At 38.6% G+C, this 19432-nt stretch overlaps 2 protein-coding genes across 3 annotated transcripts in view; one reads left to right on the top strand and one right to left on the bottom strand.

The window, feature by feature from the left end:
* Nucleotides 1–1461: 1461 nt before the first annotated feature.
* PSMC2 (proteasome 26S subunit, ATPase 2) lies at nt 1462–14879 on the bottom strand. The gene is made up of 12 exons (XM_043462969.1): nt 14724–14879; nt 12997–13034; nt 12386–12467; nt 11208–11307; nt 6822–6953; nt 6347–6419; nt 5894–5989; nt 5058–5222; nt 4096–4183; nt 2127–2329; nt 1810–1906; nt 1462–1724 (listed from the first exon to the last, which is right to left on the bottom strand). Exons 1-12 carry the CDS (start codon nt 14791–14793, stop codon nt 1567–1569), a joined length of 1302 nt encoding a protein of 433 aa, XP_043318904.1. The 5' UTR covers nt 14794–14879; the 3' UTR covers nt 1462–1566.
* Nucleotides 14880–18393: 3514 nt separating this feature from the next.
* Nucleotides 18394–19432, top strand: part of DNAJC2 (DnaJ heat shock protein family (Hsp40) member C2) — a 30208-nt gene continuing 29169 nt past the window's right edge. For both annotated transcript variants that reach the window (XM_043462958.1, XM_043462957.1), the window contains exon 1: nt 18394–18655. Coding sequence is in view for 1 of the 2 variants with exons in the window: in XM_043462957.1 (XP_043318892.1) it covers nt 18592–18655 (64 nt within the window). In the remaining variant the exon portion in view is untranslated. The remainder of the gene's footprint in view (nt 18656–19432) is intronic.

Genomic DNA, 19432 nt, shown 5'->3' with positions numbered 1-19432 from the left:
CATGCTGATGCATGTGTAAACGTGTGTCTGTACACACACATACATATTTCACGTGCAGGGAGTTACCAGTGAATGTGTATTTTCTTCTTTTTAAATGGAATACAGACATGCTACTCTAGTTAGTGTTGACTTGATGTGTGGCCAGTAGATTTTCATCATCTAACAGAGATGTCAAGATTATTTAGAACCTATAAAAGGTTCGGCCTGAGCACCACATATCCAACTTGAGCTGTTTCAAACTAGTGCATCTGATGTATGTGGTGATATGAACAAGTGCTAAGACTTTCAAGAGTGTTCTAAATGCATACATTGATCAAAACAGTAGAAGAACATAAATCTTTAGTATTCACTTACAAGCATCACTTGGAAATGGTTCACTTTACTTCATACTTCTTGAAAGACTACAGCAGGTTTAAGGAAGAAAAGCTTTTCTAATCAAGTTCACAATAATGAAAAGAGAAAGGATGTTGGCTGGATTTTATGAACGAATGGCTTTAATTTTTCGGCTTAAAAATTTTCTTATTTAAAGATTTCAATACAACGCTTAGAGCATTTTCTATGTTGTCAACTTTTTTTGTGAATTACAATGTATCCATCTCTATTTTGCATTACCTGTGAATACTGAACTACAATAAAAATATTCTTTATTGTGTTTGGGTCTCAGTGTTTGGGAGGGGCATAGAAAGGGGCTATTGTGGTGAAAGAGGGAGGGAATTTGGTGGTGGTGGTACATGAAATAATTTTAAAGAGCTTTGTTTAGGATTCTAATATAACTTTTATTTTAGAAATACTTCAGTGTAGACCAGAATTCTTATGGGAGCTTTACCAAAATTTTAAACCATTAATTTATAAAATGAAAATAAGTACTTTTCTGTATAAAACCAATTCTGGATTTTCTTTTAGAAAATATGTATATTATTTTTCCTACTTTACTACTTTGCTAGTCATTAATATCAACAATCTTTAATTAATCTGAAATTGACTTAAATGGAAAAGCAGAACACATTACATCAGATGCTTCTTACACTTTAAACAAAGTTCAGCCAAAGCTTTATTATTCAACATTGTAGGAAAAAAAAAACTATTGAAACACATGTGATCATGTGCCTTGATGGGCCACTGTGATAAGGGAAGAAGAGTATTATGGACAGAAGCATCGGCGCTGGAGCAATTAAACTTGGACTCAAATCTCAGCTCTGTGACAAGGAAACAAGGTAGGAAAATTCTGCATCTGTTAAACCCACCTCACTGGGCAGATACAGTGGCAGACACAATGAGGTAATATAGGTACAGCACCCTGCCAGCATATGTCTAGAACATATGTGGTCAAAGTGAGCACTTTACAATTTGGAACCTTTAAATGGTTAGTGAGTCCAAAAACAGCTTTCCTGTCTAATGGCATTAAATATCACCCTTTATTGTACCGCAGAGAAAAAAAAAAAGATATCGGGGAAGAAAGCATACAATTTTGAAAACCATTTATTTTGTGTGTGAAATGGTTATTAAGAAACCTGTATAAGGTCAGGATTCCAACGAAAAGAGATGTTTTCACAAACACGGCCGGGCTCAGTTGTATGTCATGTAGCGGGGAGTAGCACTGAACTTGGCGTAGGACTTAATGACCTTATTGACAGCTTCCAGGAAGTCCTTCTCAGTAGCGATTTTTCGCCGTGCTCGGATGGCAAACATCCCAGCTTCTGTGCAGACGCTTCTGATCTCAGCACCTTTCACACAAAAGAAAGCAACAGGCTTCAATAAAGCCACCCAGACAGCCAGGCCGACAAACAGAAGCAAGACCTGCCCACCTACCAGTGCTGTTTGGACACAGTCGTGCTAGCAATTCAAATCTGATGTCTCTTTCAACACTCATTGAACGGGCATGAATCTTGAAAATGTGAGTCCGACCCTGAAAATAGGGAAAGTGACAATGTTAAAATGGAAAATAGCACAGGAAGGAAAAAATTTCAAGAATCCCTTTTCTAAAGTGAAATGATGGCTGATTCATGTCAATGTATGACATAAACCACTACAATACTGTAAAGTAATTAGCCTCCAGCTAGTAAAAATAAATGGGAAAAAAAAAATCCAAAAAAATAAAATAAAATAAAGTGAAATGATGTTCCCACCTCTAGATCAGGTAAGCTAAACTCAATCTTCCTGTCCAGTCTCCCCGGCCTCATGAGCGCTGGGTCCAGAGTGTCAGGTCTGTTTGTAGCCATCAGCACTTTAATGTTGCCTCGAGGATCAAACCCATCCAGCTGATTGATCAGTTCCAACATGGTCCTCTGCACTTCATTGTCACCCCCAGCACCATCGTCAAACCGAGCCCCTGAGAAGACAGGAGGAAAGACATGATCTTCACATTCACTCAGAGAAGCACTCTGTCTGGTGAATATCACACCCTCCAGCCCAAAGGAACCTCTCAGTTATAGGTAAATTTTGTGCTTTACACAAAACTAATTAGAAAGGGTTCATCATAGGTTTATTTAACATAGGTTCTTTTAAGTATTTTTTAAAATCTTCTTTAAGCAATTTTGTTTTCTAAGTCACTCAAGAACACCTCCATTGTTTGACACAATATACACCTGGACTAGGTAACAAAAATATATGCAAACTTTAGCACTATAATGGTATTTGATTATATGTAAGAAAATGCCACGCTCTTCTAAAATTCTCAAAACTGTCAAAAATATGGCTAAATCCATAATACAGCAGAACTGTAACAGCTTACTGTCACACCAATTTGGATATATTAAAATACTCTAGTGTCAACACTCGTCTTCATTTCAATCAGTACAGTGCAAAAAAAGACCTCCGGATATATATTTTTTCATTTTAAAATTGTACAAATACATACTGTTGTATTAATGTATTATGTACAGTATCAAACACCAAAATGAAAAATTGTTAAAATGAGATTAAATATGAACCAAAATTCCCGTACTTCCTTCCAATACCCTAATACAGTTTTATACAAAACTATACCCTAATAGTTTTATATAAAATCCACTTTGGAAACCATGGATTCAGAGCATCCTCATATCATAAGGCTTATTCCAAAGGTATTACAAAAATGACATCAAAGTCACCACACCACATCTATAGACTGGTCAAATTACGGCCCTTGAACATTTACTAAAGAATGTCCAAAGCCCACCAACACCCATCAAGTCTAAAAGCAAGGCTAACAACCAGTCCCCAACCAGTGCTACAGTGTCCACTATATCTTTTGTCACTGAGTTCATTAAATCACAACTGTCTAATGACGTAACACTTCAGGAGCTAACAGGGATTATTACTTGTATAGACTGTAACAACAGCCAAGGAACAACAGAACAGTATAGAGTTTTCAAAGTCTATCACATTTCTTACTTACTTCAAGCTTCTCAAAAACCCATGAAATAAAGCTATAATTACTCTTTTTATAAGAGAAGCAAACTGGAGCTCAGAGTTAGTTAAGACAACTGGTTTAGATCACACAGCTAATATTGTATTTCATCAAATCTATGAAGCCAGTAATATTATTTTATGTACATTTTATGAACTAAGTAAAGTTGCTCAGTCGTATCCGACTCTTTGCGACCCCATGGACTGTAGCCTACCAGGCTCCTCTGTCCATGGGATTTTCCAGGCAAGAATACTGGAGTGGGTTGCCATTTCCTTCTCCAGGGGATCTTCCTGACCCAGGGACTGAACCTGGGTCTCCAGCATTGCAGACAGATGCTTTACCATCTGAGCCACTAGGGAAGCCCATTTTATGAACTACTACCAATTAAATTATGCCTCAACTGCTTTCTGATTCAATTAAGTGAAGCTGTATCTCAAGTAAGGAGTTGCCAAAGTGTGAAAATACAAGTTCTGTGAATGAAATTGGGAAAGTTCAAAGATAAAGGCTGAGAAAAACCAATGCTATTTAATGCTTTTCCCCTTTATGGCGTAGTCCTACCATTAGATCTGTGGCTCTCATGGGCCAAAGCTCATAAAAGAGTTGAAATTAAAAATTTCACACAAGATTAACATATCAGGGACCTCCACACATACTACTATAGAATCCTCATGAAACTCAGTCCTAAAGTTCTGAGATACCATTCATACCTCCAATTGCATCAATTTCATCAAAAAAGATAAGGCAGGCTTTCTTTGTTCTGGCCATTTCAAAGAGCTCTCGAACCATTCGAGCCCCCTAATGAAAAAAATAATTTGTTAATTCAGACCTGGTCTAAAATCTTCTTAATAGGTATGCTTCAAACTTTTCAGTATTTCCTACAAGTATCAACTATCATTACCTAAAATTTTTTCACAAAGATTAAAGTGTGTTACCTATTCCATCAAATTAATCTCACTAGGTTTAAAGCACTATTAAGTAATTTCATGATTCTGTCCTTATTAAATAGTCAATAACTTTAAGACTTGAAGAGATGAAATTAACACAATTAAATAAAGGTACCATTTCAAACAATAAAACTTGCAGAAATAAAAGAATCTGAGCACTTGGCATTTCTGTTCACTGAATTTGATTTGTAAGTTTTGATCAAAGAATAAAAGTATATCTCCACATATGAAGATCCTTTTCTAATTCTCATTTTAAGTATACTAATCATTAATGTTTCAATGTAATATATTCAGCCCTAAACTTACTCCCTAATGAAAAAAAAAGTCTGTCTGTTATGTGTACATACACCCCTCCACACACACATATGTAGACAATCTCTGGTCTCTTCATCAAAAGAACATAAAACACGGCCCCTGAAGTAAATACACTTTCTAATACACTCTCTGGGCATTGCTGGGGTATTTATCTTATAAACCAAATCTGTAGAAAATGGCACCCTTCAGTAGGGAGCATACTGATAAAAAATGTTAAGCAGTTGTTTATTTCCAAATAAGTACAAGGGAAGACTAGTGGCTTCTAGACTTTTAACTACTAATTACAATCCATCAATCAAAACATTTCAGGTCTCAAGCTTCTGATGTGGAACCACCATTTTAATTTCATCTATGCTTTATAAATCTTTCATAGAGCTACATATTCCTTGATTATGATCAATTTACTTTACCTCACCAACATACTTCTGTACAAGTTCAGATCCAATAACTCGAATGAAGCAAGCATCAGTCCTGTTAGCAACTGCCCGAGCACAGAGTGTCTTGCCGGTACCCGGTGGACCAAAGAGCAGCACCCCCTTGGGAGGCTCAATGCCAAGGTTAACAAACCTCTCTGGCTGTGAAGGAGACATAATTTTTACACTTACCACTTCTCTATGATAAAAACAAGACTATCTCTACATCAATATTTTTAAACCAAAATTATTAAGTCCACAACTTATGCATTTGATCTAAATAAGAATTTTACTTATTCTATGATATAAGATCCAGACTCATTAATACCCAAGGCTTAATGGCTTTTAAAGATATCCTACTATCCAGGGTTGACAAAAACACTTTTTTCCCCTAATTTAAAAAAAAAAGTGTTTAAATAACAAAAGTATTATCTCATATTTAATATCTTGGTTTTTTGCATTATCCCCCCCCAAGCTTAATTTGATTCAATTTAAGACCATTTCTTCTTGATTTCATTAAAACACATTGCTTCTTTTATAATAACCTACTATAACATATTTAAGATATTTATAAAGGTTATATCTCAACCTCCCTTGTCACTCTAAATAGATTTTTCTTTTTTGAATAGGGTTGGCTGCTCAATCCTTTTGCCTTCTCTTCTGGAACTTACCAATTCTCCACGCCTTTACCCTCTACCCCATCAAAATTTTTTATTTAGGAAAATAAAAATATTTAAAGTGAATATACAGGCAGAATTTTAGTGCACAGTAGGCAAAAGGCTATCATATCTTTGTACAAAGAAATTTAAAAAGCAACAGTCTCAACCACTTACATGAAGCAGTGGGGTCTCAACTACTTCTCGAAGTTTCTCAATCTGCTCCTTACAGCCACCCACATCACTGTATGTAACATCAGGTTTTTCCTCCACCTATGAGAAGGACGAAAATGTACAACATAGAGCCACACGCTTTTGAATACTAATTGTTCTATCCAGTAGAGTAGACCCAATACCCTAAAGAAAAATCAAGACTTATACCAAGTAAGAATTTTAATAAAAATTGAATACACTGCTGATGTCCTAGACTCAAAAGCTGTACTACCTGTTATAACACTACGTGAGAGACGAACTAGTAAAAGACAGATGAACTTTCTCATCTGAAAAAATCTCTTCAGTATACATGCACACATTAACATTTTTTATCAGTTAAAACTTTCAACACTTTTTGAGATGAATGCAACTGTATTCAAATTCATGCCATTCCTTTCCCCTCCCGCAGTTTCTTACCTGCATCATGGTAACTGTTGGGTCAATCTTAGGAGGCAGTGGAATGTGAATCTGATACTTATTTCTGTCCACACTAAAGAGGTAAAAAAAGATCCTCACTAACACATACAAAAAAAATACTGAATTATCATGTGTTCTACATACATTAATTACATTAACTCACTTAGTCCTTATAACCATCCTAGGGCAAGTGCTTCCTCCACCTACACCATGTCACCTTAAATAGACAGGCAAAGTCAACTCTAAAATTTTGTACTTACTTTAATCCTGACATTTGAGGCCATGAAAGGCTAAGTAGGGGTGGGAGGTCAGGAAGCAGATGCAGAAGAAAGGATATTCAACCACAGTCCTCTACTAGATTACCCCCTGGTAATCCATGACACCCAGTTCATTCACTCAAAAGAAAGTCAAGGACGTGAATGTGACATGGCATTTTTAATGAAAGATGAGTATTTACTGTAGATAGAAACCTTACCCAACTCGCATCCCTTCTTCAATGTCGGTAGGTGCCACCTGATCACTGAGGTCCACCACAAACTTGGCAAACTGCTTCACATTGATAATGTACTTCGGGTCCTCTGAGTCAGCATTGATTATCTTTGTGCATCTAACATGGCAAAAGGCTTGATTAGAGTAAGGAACCTGAACCACTAATAATGAGTTGAAGTAACTGGATTCTCTCCTGGGCAAGCCGTACACTACTGAGCAGGTGTAAACTGCAGAAACTGGGCCACTGTTAAGGATCCCTCTCTACAGAATATGCTCAGTCCCAGGGGTCTGCTCAGCTTTAGTCAAGCCAGTAAAATTTCAGAAGATATATTCCCCTGTAAAATTAAACCCAAATAGTTCATCATTAGGAAGTTCCCTTTCTTGATTTTCATAACGATGTCCCTTTATTAGTGATACTCCTCTGTATCTTCAGGCATTCTCCCTTTTATTTTTCTTATTAAAAGTTGTCATCTTGTCTTATATCATGTTTTCTTAAATCTGTTTTCATTTTTCCCTGAGTTTATATTTCAAACTCATTTTTACTGTTGCTGCTATTTTTAACTTAAATATATTTCTTCCTATGGGTTATGGTGAAAGTGAATTTGCTATCCCACATACATCACAGGTGTAGAAGGAAATGGCAACCCACTCCAGTATTCTTGCCTGGAGAATCCCAGGGATGGAGGAGCCTAGTGGGCTGCTGTCTATGGGGTCGCACAGAGTCGGACACAACTGAAGCAACTTAGCAGCAGCAGCAGCATACATCACAGGAGAAAGTAATCTATTCCCTATTTGCTATACTATCTGCTTACAGAAGAAACACAAAAACAAACAGAACTCATATGAGAAAAAGCTTATAAGCTATCACAACAAATACAGGGAAATACAAAATAGTCTCTGGAATGTGCATTTAGGCAGAGCTAAGAGTAAGGTAAAGAACGCTTTGTCCTTGCAGCATAAATTGTGGACAGGACTCCGTTTTCTGTTATTAGCCAAAGTCTACCAGGGAAGTATAATTTTAAATAAAGTATCCATCACTACTTTATCTGACAGACCCTGCCAACACAGATTTTTTTAATCCTCAGCTGAGAAAGTATGTATTACACGGACCTCAACTTGCAGAGCGTTGAAGTAAGGACTTTTGAAACCTGTTCATCCTTAAAAGCAAAGAGAACACTGGCAAAAACAGTCCAAATCAACATTCTCAGAATTCTGGAAATTAACTACAGGTTTAGGAAAAAAAAAAAAAAAGGCTAAATCCCAGTAAGAACAGTGAGTGTTTTGCATTTAAACTCACTTTAATCCCATAGCCCTCTCCCCACCTTTGCGGAAGACTTGAAAGCTAACAGCCTCCCAGCCATGGTGAAGGTGGGAACAAGGAGCCTCCCAGGGGGAAGGCAGGGATGAAGAAACAGATCTCCTCCAAAAGCCCAGCCTCAGAGAACTCCTGACCTGTCTGACAGCTAGCTAAAAAGTTCTCAGCATTTGTTTTTATCTGACCTGACTCAGAGTTCACTGTCTACAGACGCCCTCCCCACAGGGCATTTATTGGAAACAATCAGTGGCAGTTACTTAACATCAACTGTCTGAAGCAGCATTTACCAGTTGGGGATAACAAAAGGTTGACCAAAAAACTTCAAATCAACAGAAACAAACCCTGGGGAAAGGAGAAATCTGAGTTCCAAAACTGACGTCAGTTTCCATCAAACAGTTATGAGACACAAAGACAAGTAAGATACGGCCCATACACAGGGGAAAGTCAGTCCGAAAGAAGACACTGGTCTTACTAAACAGAATCTTTAATCCGTGTCATAAATGTTTTTGTTTAAAACCAAAGGAAACCATGTCTAAAGAATTAGTGGGAAGTGTGAGAACAATGTCTTACCCAACAGAGAATACCAAGGAAGAGAGAAATTAGACTGGAATATTATTTGGCTATAAAGAATGATGTTCTGATACAAGCTACAACATGAATGAAGCTTAAAACATTATGTGAAGCTAAAGTCAGAAACAAAGGGTGATACATTACATGATTACATTTACATGAAATATCCAGGATAGGCAAATCCATACAGAGAGAGTAGATTAGTAGCTGCCATGTCCTAAGAGAAAGGGGAATAGGGGCAGTTAATGTGTTTGGGTTTTGTTTGGAGGTGGTGAAAATATTTGGCAGAGGGTAAAACAGAAGGTACCAAGAAATGCTGGGGCAAGGGGTAGGATGGTGGCAGTGGTGGTACTAACTTGACTGAAAATGAGGCGGGTGTGGAGGTGAGACGGGAAGGGCGATTAAACGTAAGTGAACCTGCTGTTGACATTCCCTAGACCCCTACCTCCACTGTTCTTCCAAAATATTGGAGATTGGAAACAACAGGAGACAGAAGACAACTTCTCTAGGAAAAATGACCGTCAAAACAAAAAGATCTAAAGATACTGACACTGAAGGCTCCCCAACTAAACATTCAATCATATAAGCTACAGTGATGTTTAGGACAGACATGCTTCACTGCCGAATCTAGAGCATCTATCAGCTTTTTTGCCTCCCACTAAAACAGAAGCCCAAAGATTATCAGACATCTAGCATAAAAGACACACACCATGCAAACCAGTACAGCCACTATGGAAGAACAGTGTGAAGATTCCTTAAAACACTGGAAATAGAACTGCCACACAACCCAGCAATCCCACTGCTGGGCACACACACCGAGAAAACCAGAACTCAAAGAGACACGTGCACCCCAGTGTTCACTGCAGCACTGTTTACAATAGCCAGGACATGGAAGCAACCTAGATGTCCATCAGCAGACAAATGGATAAGAAAGCTGTGGTACGTATACACAATGGAATATCACTCAGCTATAAAAAAGAATGCATTTGAGTCAGTTCTAATGAGGTGGATGAAACTGGAGCCTATTATACAAAGTGAAGTAAGTCAAAAAGAAATATACCAATAGAGTATATTAATTCTGTATAATTCTGTATCATATAATATGTGTACATTAACACACATATATATGGAATTTAGAAAGATGGTTAACGACAACCCTATATGCAAGACAGCAAGAGACACAGATGTAAAGAACAGACTTTTGGACTCTGTAGAAGGCGAGGGTGGGATGACTTGACAGAATAGCATTAAAACATGTATATTACCATATGTGAGATGACCAGTCCAAGTCTGATGCATGAAACAGGGCAAAGCCGATGCACCGGGACGACTCAGAGGGATGGGATGGGGAGGGGAGGGGGAGGGGGGGCTTGGGACAGGAGGACACATGTACACCTGTGGCTGATTCATGTCAATGTATGGCAAAAACCACCACAATATTGTAAAGTAATTAGCCTCCAATTAAAATAAATAAATTTTTTAAAAAAAGACACCAAGCAAGAAACGAGGGAAAAACCATCTTAGAGGAAACAGAAACCTTCCAGTTTAGGCTTAGCTTCCTTAGAGACGACAACAACATATTATGACCGTGATATGAGAACAGGACATTCAAAAAGCAAAACATATACACCGAAAGAAAGAAAAGCTCTCAGAAATTAAAAACTTAAGTGAGAGGGGGAACAAAATTAATACATGGACTCAAAGTTAAGAAAAGATCACGAAAAAGTAGATCAAAAAGACACAGAAAAGCAGGAAAGAAAGATTAGCGTATCCAAACAATCCAGTATCAGTAACAAAAGTCCAGAACAGAGGACCAAGAAAATGCAAAGAAATCATTTACCAAGAGTTTCAAGAAAATCTACATACTGAAGGACATGAAAGCCCAGCACCACAGATAAAAAAAATGTTTAATAAGAAGTAGGTATCAAAAAAAAAAAAAAAAGAAGTAGGTATCATACTAGTCATTAGCACAATACAAATTAAAGTGAGCTGGGTTTTTTGCCCAAGTGGCAAAAGTGTAAAAATCAATAATCACGTATCTTAACACTGATCAGGCAAATATACATTTCGAGTTTAAACTGGCCGAACCATTTTTTTCTCCACACATTTCAAAACAGTAAATACCTCTGTCCCCGTTCCACTTCTAGTAAGCTATGCTATAGGTATGTATGCACATACCCAGAAAAATACTTAACATGAGTGTCCAAAGGAGCACTGATGTCTGAACATCATCACTTATGAACAGTGAGGAGGGAAAAGGAGGTTTTTGTATTTTGCTCTGTATTTTCCTATATCATTTAAATCTTTTATATGATTATGTCTTTGCCTATTTCTTGAATTATTATTAAAAGCATAAAATTTTAACCCCAGATACTTTTGGAGAAAGCTTTATTTACTTGGAATATGGAATAAAAATTCTTTATGAACTATTGCCTTATACTCAAAAGTACAGATAAAAAATAAATTTCCAGAGACCACTATGCGTACCTCGCAACCTGCAAAGGCTGCTCACTCTGGAGTGTTTGCTTATCCGCAGCCAAATCCCAGAGTGCTGGTGGAGCCAGGCCAGTGTCAGACTCTTTAATACCTACATAAAGAAAGATCACAAAACTCACTGAAATGTACTGCAAGCTTTCTCAACCTCAGCAATACTCACATTTCGGACTGAGTAACTGGTTGCTGGCATCGTCCTGTGCATCCCAGAACGGCTGGGAGCATCCCTGGCCTCTAGCCCACTACATCACTAGCACCACTTCCCCGTCAAGATAGGAGAATCAAGAGGAGTCCAGACACTGCCGAATGTCCTAGGGGGATCACCCCAAGTGAAAACTACTGCCCCAAAGGACACATAGGCCAAAAATGTAATGCCACGTTTGACATTTTTTTGTGCAGGTCAAATACTATAAAACTTCACCACTCAAGTTCTCAAGAAGAAAAGTTAACTACTAGGCTACAGTCTGCTTACTTCAAGCAATAAATACCATGTAAGATTATATTTTTATTCAAGAAATTCTGACTTGTTTATTAGAGTCTATTGAACTTGGCCTTGACCAACAGAAACATTACTTGCTTAAAGGATGATGTTTCTTAATTGCTAAGCATTAAACTTGCTTGTAGAAGTAGTGAGAGAGATTATTAAATGAGATGCAATTTCTTAACAGATAAGGGGAATTTTTTTTTTTTTACATTTCATTTTTTAGTTTATTCTCTGTGAAAATAAAGTTACACATACTGCTTTACACACTTCGGCAGAAATAATACATAATTTAAATCTGGAAGACTGGATTTTATAATACTCCTTGTTAGCAATTAAGAGTAGAATAGGGATGACTAACAGTAGACATAAAAAACTTTAAAAAGTGAAAGAAAAAAGGAAACAATAATAAAAACTTAGAGTGTATTAGTTTAGTGCATAATGGATTTTTGTGGTTAATATGGAATTTTGGCGCTGATTCTATGGAAGAATTCTCTTCTATTTTGGCTTTTAAAGTGAAAACAAACTATAAGAGGAATAGCATATTTATTTGTAGCAAATAGTTTTTGGTAAAGGATGACTTTTTTAAAATGTATGATTAATTAAAGAGTAACATTTGTATTTCCGCTCCTTTAATATAATTAAACCATTACACATAAAGAAAGGAAACAGGAATAAAATATATTTATACCGGTGAGCTCATTAATTTTCTTGAGAAGTTGTTGAATGTCATCTTCAACCTGTTTGATCTGCCTAGAGTAAGTGCTCTGACCCTAGGAGATAAAGGATATCAACAATTTATTAAACTATATTAACAAAAACTTTTAAGTTACATTGTAATAGCTCTTATTGTCCTAAAGCTTGTAAAATGAAAGTAGAGAGTTTCTTATTTTCAGAACAATTCCTGAACCAACCTATACCCCCCCAAGCAGGCAACACACCATTTTCATGCAAGATAATGAATGAACGTGATACCTGAAATTATCTAAAATTGAGGCCCATTTCTATGCATTAAAACTTAGCATTTCAGTTAATTCATTTTCATACATTTTCAATACAGTAAATGTTTGTGTAAATTATTTCAAATATCTTTCCATTTAGTATCACACTTTAATTACAAATAGTATAAAAATGATGTATAAGCTTCTGATTTATTCTAGATAGAAACTGTAGATATTTAACATTTTTCAGTGAAGATTAAACTGCTGAAAGTCTCTTCTAACTATTCTGGAAACACAATACCAACAGAGTCCTTACTTCAACACAAAACATCTGTATTTTGTAGATACTGAAAAGACTTACATAAGTTTTCAGCAAGGCGATATCCCCTTCATCCAGCGCTAAAAGAAGAGAGATAACACATGAAATTCAAACAAAAGAAACTTGAGCTTACAATTTTTTCTGTTCAATTCAAACTACACCAAATGAGAAGAACTGTGCAAAGTTGTAGTGATATAAATATAACCATCAATTAGTTCCTGGACTCAAGGAACTTTTATCTAACTGGGCGAAGGCAGATTCTTAACATTATATAAAATAGCTTCAGAGTGATATGACATAACAAGAACCGAGAGCCCAAAGACTTTAAGAATCAAAACGACTTGAGTCCCAGCAGGGTCATGCATTTGCTAAGTTACCTTGGAAAAACCACTTAATTTCTCTGAGCATCAGTTTTCTCACCTGAAAGAACATTAGCCTCAGTGTTTCCTTAAGATCAAGTAAGACATGAATTTAGAAACACAAAAAATTCTACACATGTTAGTTATAACTGTATCCAAGGGATAAACCTGTTAATATGTTTACAGAATTATAACATCCAGAGAAATACACAGATGAAATGTTAAATCAATGACTAAGTTTTCCACTGGGTGACTGAGCACCTCTTTCAAGGAAAGAGTGAGATGAAAGTGGAGAGGAAATGCTTCTTTGAGGGGTGGGTGACTATTAAGAAGACAGGATGCTAGGAGAGGTTGAACTTGTTCAGAAAGAAAAGAGTTAAGAGAAAACAAAAAGCAAAAAACCACCATAAGAACATTTTAAAATAACCTATAAGAAGCAAAACAGCATAAACATGAGAATGCAAAAGGAAAGAAATCATGAAGGAAAGTGTTGCGGGTAAAGGGTCAAGTGATATGGTCTCTAAGGAGAGTAATCCAGCATTGTCTATAAAAATGTCAAAAAGGAAAAACTTCAACTGCATTTCTAAAATTTACCCTACAGCTTGTGTTTGTGCATGTGCTAAGAGTTACATGAACAAGGTTATTCATCGCTCTATAATGGCCGACAGATTAGAAGAAAACGAAATGTCCATCAATGATGATTAATTCATACGTGACTGAACGTCCAATAATCTGGATTTTATACAGTTCACACTGACTCTATATAATGATATAAACTCTTAAAACATACTAAGATTTTTTTTAAAAAGCAAGATGTACAGAAAGTTACATTTATGTTTTTCTTTTTTTAAAAAGAATAGGAATATATAAGCAAACTTGCTTGTATGTACACAGAAAATGTATAGAAAGATGAGGCAAAATGGCAACATCAGCTTCCTCTGTGGAGGGATGGCCGCGGTCAAGGATGACGCTTTTCAATTTATCTTTTTCTCTTTGGGGTTTTGAATCATGTGAATGCATTACCTAGTCAAAGGAATTTTTTTTTTTTACAGTTATGTCTCAGGATCCTGGCGCTGCAATGATAGCAGCAAGTTGTCACTTGAGGGGGCGGAAGCAACCACCACCAGGCGGGGAAGTTTTCAAGGCCTGCAAGACCAAGTGGAGTGCGTGATTTCTTCAAGGCCTGAGAGCTGCATGTGAATAAACATTTCATTCAGCGAGAGATGAACACAAGACGGGGGACAGAAAGAGGGGAGAGAGCAGACCAGCCGGTTAACCCGGCTGCCGCACCAGACTAAATCACCAGCGGCACAAAAGCGTCAGAGCCAACCTGGAATCCACTGCCCTCCCCCCACGCCGGGCCAAGACCGGTCCTGACGCGGCCCGGAGCCCCCGCCTGTGTCAACTGACCTCGGATGGGCTTGTCGTCCTTCTCATCTTCTTTAGTTTTCCTCTGATCAGCACCGAGGTAATCAGGCATTTTAAGGGCTCCAAGTACCTCAGCTCGGTGATTACACAGCACCTTCCTCGCTTCCGGTGGTGCCCCCACCTTTCCCTTCCTCACCGGAAGTAAAGCCGGCTCCGCGGGCCTTTTTACTGCGGCGCCAGGCAAAAGAGCGCCGTGGGCGTCACTCGCTGGCGTTGCACCCGGCGAAGCGGGGAAGGGGGAAGATATCCCAGTTTGAGGGCGAACGTCGCTCTCGTTCAGCCTCTCACTGTGGCGAGATCCCTCAGCAACAGATTTCAAGACCAATACAGGCTCAGGTTGCTGAGTTTAAATCCTGCTTTAGTCATTTACGCTGTACTTTGGGGTAACTTCTTTAATCTCTGTGCTTTAATTTTCCTCTTGACCTCAGAGTATTGTGGAGGCATTAAACAACGACGTTTGTAAAGTACCTGGCTTATTAGATATGCAGTGAGTAGTGGTTTGTTTTATAGAGTGAACGTAAGTTGAAGTTGTTCATTAATTTGATGTTAACGACGGATCGGGAGGTAAATTGTTGCCATTTTTGAGCTCGCTGCTAAGGAGTGGTACCGTCTTCAGATACAGGGAAGTCAGGGAAAACAGGTTTTGAAAGAAATGAATTCAGGAGATGAGGAACAGAAGAGAGCAATTAGGAGACAATTGTAGAATTCAGAGAAGAAAAAAAAAAAAGTCTGACCTTTCTGTACACAGCAGTGAAAAGGCAATCTACAGAATGGAAGAAGATACTTGTAAGTCATGTATCTAATAAAGGGTTAACATACAGAATATATAAAAGACTAAAACTTGGTCCAAAGGTTAGAACTGGAGGTCCAGAAATTGGGACGCAGAGCTTTTTCACTGTGGGAGCCCATGTTCAATCCCTGGTGGGAGATCTAAGATCCTGTAAGCTATGTGGTGTCTTCAAAAGAGAATAGAAAAAACTAAAAAACTCAGGACAAAACCTGATTCTTTGAATAGACAATGTACTTGAATGGATATCTCTCCAAAGAAGTTCTACAAATGGTCAACAAGCACAGGAAAAGATGTTCAGCATCATTAGGCCCTGAGGAAATGCAAATCAGAACTATGAAACATTCTTTCATACCTGTTAGAATGGTTATTATCAAGAAAAAGGGGAAAAAAAGTGTTGGTGAGGATGTGGAGAAAAGGGAAACCTTGTGTATAGCTATAGAAATATTTAAAAGGTGTAACTACAATGGAAAACAGTATGGCAGTACCTCAGAAAGTTAAAAATGGAATGGTCACATGACCCAGCAATTCCAGTTCTGGGTATATACACACAAGAATACACACAAGCAGGGTCTCAGAGAGATAGTTGTACCTCCATATTAGTAGCAACGTTATTCATGATACTTGAAAGGTGGAAGCAACCCAGTCAACAGATGAATGCATAAATAAGATGTACATACAATGGAATATTATTCAGCCTTAAAAAGAAAAAAATCTGACACATAACCACTTGTGAGGAAATTATGCTAAGGGAATAGTCACAAGAAGACAAATAGTGTATAATTCCACTTATAGGAGGTACCTATAGGGGTCAAATTCAGAGATGGAAAGTTAAATGATGGTTGATGGGGGCATGGGGTGGTGGAAATGGGGAGTTGTTATTTAACACCATGAGTTTCAGTTTTGCAAGATGAAAAGAGTACTGGAGATTGGGTGCACAACAGAGTGAATGTACTTAACACTACTGAACTGCACACTTTAAAATGGTTAAGATGAGAATTTTATGTTATTTCACTACAATTTAAAGGTTATGATGAAAATGGATGGAAGAGGTGTGAGAAAAAATTTATTAAGAAAATGAAGTCCGGTTATCTTGAACCTTGGAGCTTGTTTTAACAGTGGTTACATTAATAAAGAGCCTCTTGATGAAAGTGAAAGAGGAGAGTGAAAAAGTTGGCTTAAAGCTCAACATTCAGAAAACTAAGATCATGGCATCTGGTCCCATCACTTCATGGCAAATAGATGGAGAAACAGTGTCAGACTTTATTTTGGGGGGCTGCAAAATCACTGCAGATGGTGATGGCAGTCATGAAATTAAAAGACACTTACTCCTTGGAAGAAAAGTTATGACCAACCTAGGACAGCACATTAAAAAAAGAGACATTACTTTGCCAACAAAGGTCTGTCTAGTCAAGGTTATGGTTTTTCCAGTAGTCATCTATGGATGTGAGAGATGGAGTATAAAGAAAGCCGAGCGCCGAAGAATTGATGCTTTTGAACTGTGATGTTGGAGAAGATTCTTTAGAGCCCCTTGGACTGCAAGGAGATTCAACCAGTCAATCCTAAAGGAAATCAGTCCTGAATGTTCATTGGAAGGACTGACGCTGAGGCTGAAGCTCCAATACTTTGGTCACCTGATGGAAAGAACTGACTCATCTGAAAAAAACCCTGATGCTGGGAAAGATTGAAGGAGTGAGGAGAAGGGGACGATAGAGGATGAGATGGTTGGATGGCATCACCGACTCGATGGACGTAAGAGTTTGAGTAAACTCCGGGAGTTGATGATGGACAGGGAGGCGTGCTTCAGTCCATGGGGTTGCAAAGTGTCAGACAGGACTGAGCGACTGAACTGAACTGAAAATTAATAAAGAAAGGGGTCAATAAGAGTTTTAGTGGGAGATTGATTAGTTTTTGAAATACCAGTTTTGTCATACAGCATATACAGGTAAAGTCAATGTATTTTAACAATGAAAATTAATTCCTAGATAATAATTTGCTTATTTCTGGTTCTCTTTGGAGAAAAGTGGGTACATCAAGTCTTTTCTTTTGCACAACCTAATCCAGATACTCTGGAAGGGGTAATGGGAGTGGGAGTTGGGGGGTGGGAGGGTCTGTGAATTTTCACCCACTGTTTTCCTTTTGCTAATTCTTGCTTTTTTACTTCAGTCCTCAAAGGAATCATACAGTCTTTAATGAACAATTTAGTCCCAGAGTCCTGTAATTGGGAATATCCTGAAAGAAAACCTGATGCTGCTAGAGCAGTGTAAAATGATTGTTGGCCTTGGATTAGGATCTAACACTGAAGAGGGGTTTCTTCTGCAAATGATAGGAGTGTTAAATGAGATACCACAGGTAAACTAGTAATAGCACAACAAACATTAGCTTCTATTATTATTTCTGGAGAAGGAAAAGGCTACCCACTCCAGTATTCTGGTCTGGAGAGTCCATGGGGTTGCAACGAGTCAGACATGACTGAGCCACTTTCACTTTCACTTTCTATTATTTAGGTAAACATAATTGCACTAGAGTTGTAGGTACAGAATTCTCTATAAAGGTGTAGGCTGTAACAGTTATTCTCAATACTAATTCTTACACATCTTTTCACCTTTTAACAAGTAGAGCTACTACAAAAATGAACGGTTACATTCAGACTAATAAAGTAGTAGTAACTTAAAAAGGAAAAGAATATAGTAAGAGCTGCTTTAGAAAATCATGTTCTATGTATTGCACTGGAAGTGGAAATTAATCCTTTTTTTTTTTTTTAACCAGGGAACTGATAATTCTAGGAACCTTTCATTCGTGAATCTTGGTCCCCAGCCGGATATTAGTCAGTAAAGGACCTAGGCAGCCGCACACGTTGGCCGAGGGGAGTGGGGGTGGGATTGGCCTACGCACCACGAAGGATTCATCCCGGAAGTAGTTATTGGCCGTCTCCATGCGCCGGTTCCTGGACCTCGTAGAGCCAAGGCGCGAGGCTCGGACAGGGAGGTAGAGCTGGAGGGACTCTAAGCGCCCTCCTGGGACGCGAGCCGCTGCGCCCGCGGGGCTGGCTCCGGCGTCATCATGCTCCTCCTGCCAAGCGCTGCAGACGGCCAGGGCACCGCCATCACCCACGCTCTGACCTCTGGTACGTGCCCACTCAGCCCGGCTCCGTCTAGCCTCAGCCGCCCCTCCCTCGGTCCTCCACCTTGGCGACCCCGTAACCTCTCTATCCTTGCCCGTGGCAGCTAGCTTATCGAGTGCGGGGCAGCGACGTGACGAGTGTGTTTTTGCTCCCTGTTACGCAGAAGTCTTTCCTCAGACTGGAAGGAAGGAGGGAGGGGGGCGTCTTCCTTCTGCCCCCACAATTTCTTCCTCGTGTCGCTGCTGCTGACTCATGGATCAGGCGGAGCAGTTCGGTCCCGAACCCTCCAGTACCCTAAAAAAGTTCTTACAAGCATCTCCTTGCCTAAGGCAAGAAACTGCCCGCAGCTAGGTCCCCACGTGCCTGAGCCCCTACAAAGCTTTGCTGCCGGCGCTCACTTAAACACCTTTCTCCCTCTGTACATTTGCTCCGGCTTTGTTTTTTAGATGTCCCAACCCAAACAGTGCTCTTTATATTCGGTAAGAAAAGACCACTGTGTGGTGGTGGTAAGACCCGTGTAGACAGACTTTTAAAGGCAGTCATTAAGCGAAACGTCCTATGTAAATCAACTGTCTTCTGTTTTTGTTTAAGGGAGAGAAAGTTCCCCTGCTGCTGCAGCTTCTTAGATTTATAGCCCAGGACAGTCATGGTATTGTAAATTTAAAGAGTCTCTAGTTTTCAATGATTTCATTGATTATCAAAACTACGTATATAGACGCTTGTTTGTGGTTTCAGACATATTTCACGGCACATGTTGTGTTCCTACTTACAGAGGTTTCT

Source organism: Cervus canadensis, chromosome 3 (genome assembly GCF_019320065.1).
Source record: "Cervus canadensis isolate Bull #8, Minnesota chromosome 3, ASM1932006v1, whole genome shotgun sequence".
In the NCBI taxonomy this organism is placed as follows: domain Eukaryota; kingdom Metazoa; phylum Chordata; class Mammalia; order Artiodactyla; family Cervidae; genus Cervus; species Cervus canadensis.
Note: the sequence above shows the minus strand (reverse complement) of the source record. Positions and strands in the feature narration are given on the sequence as shown.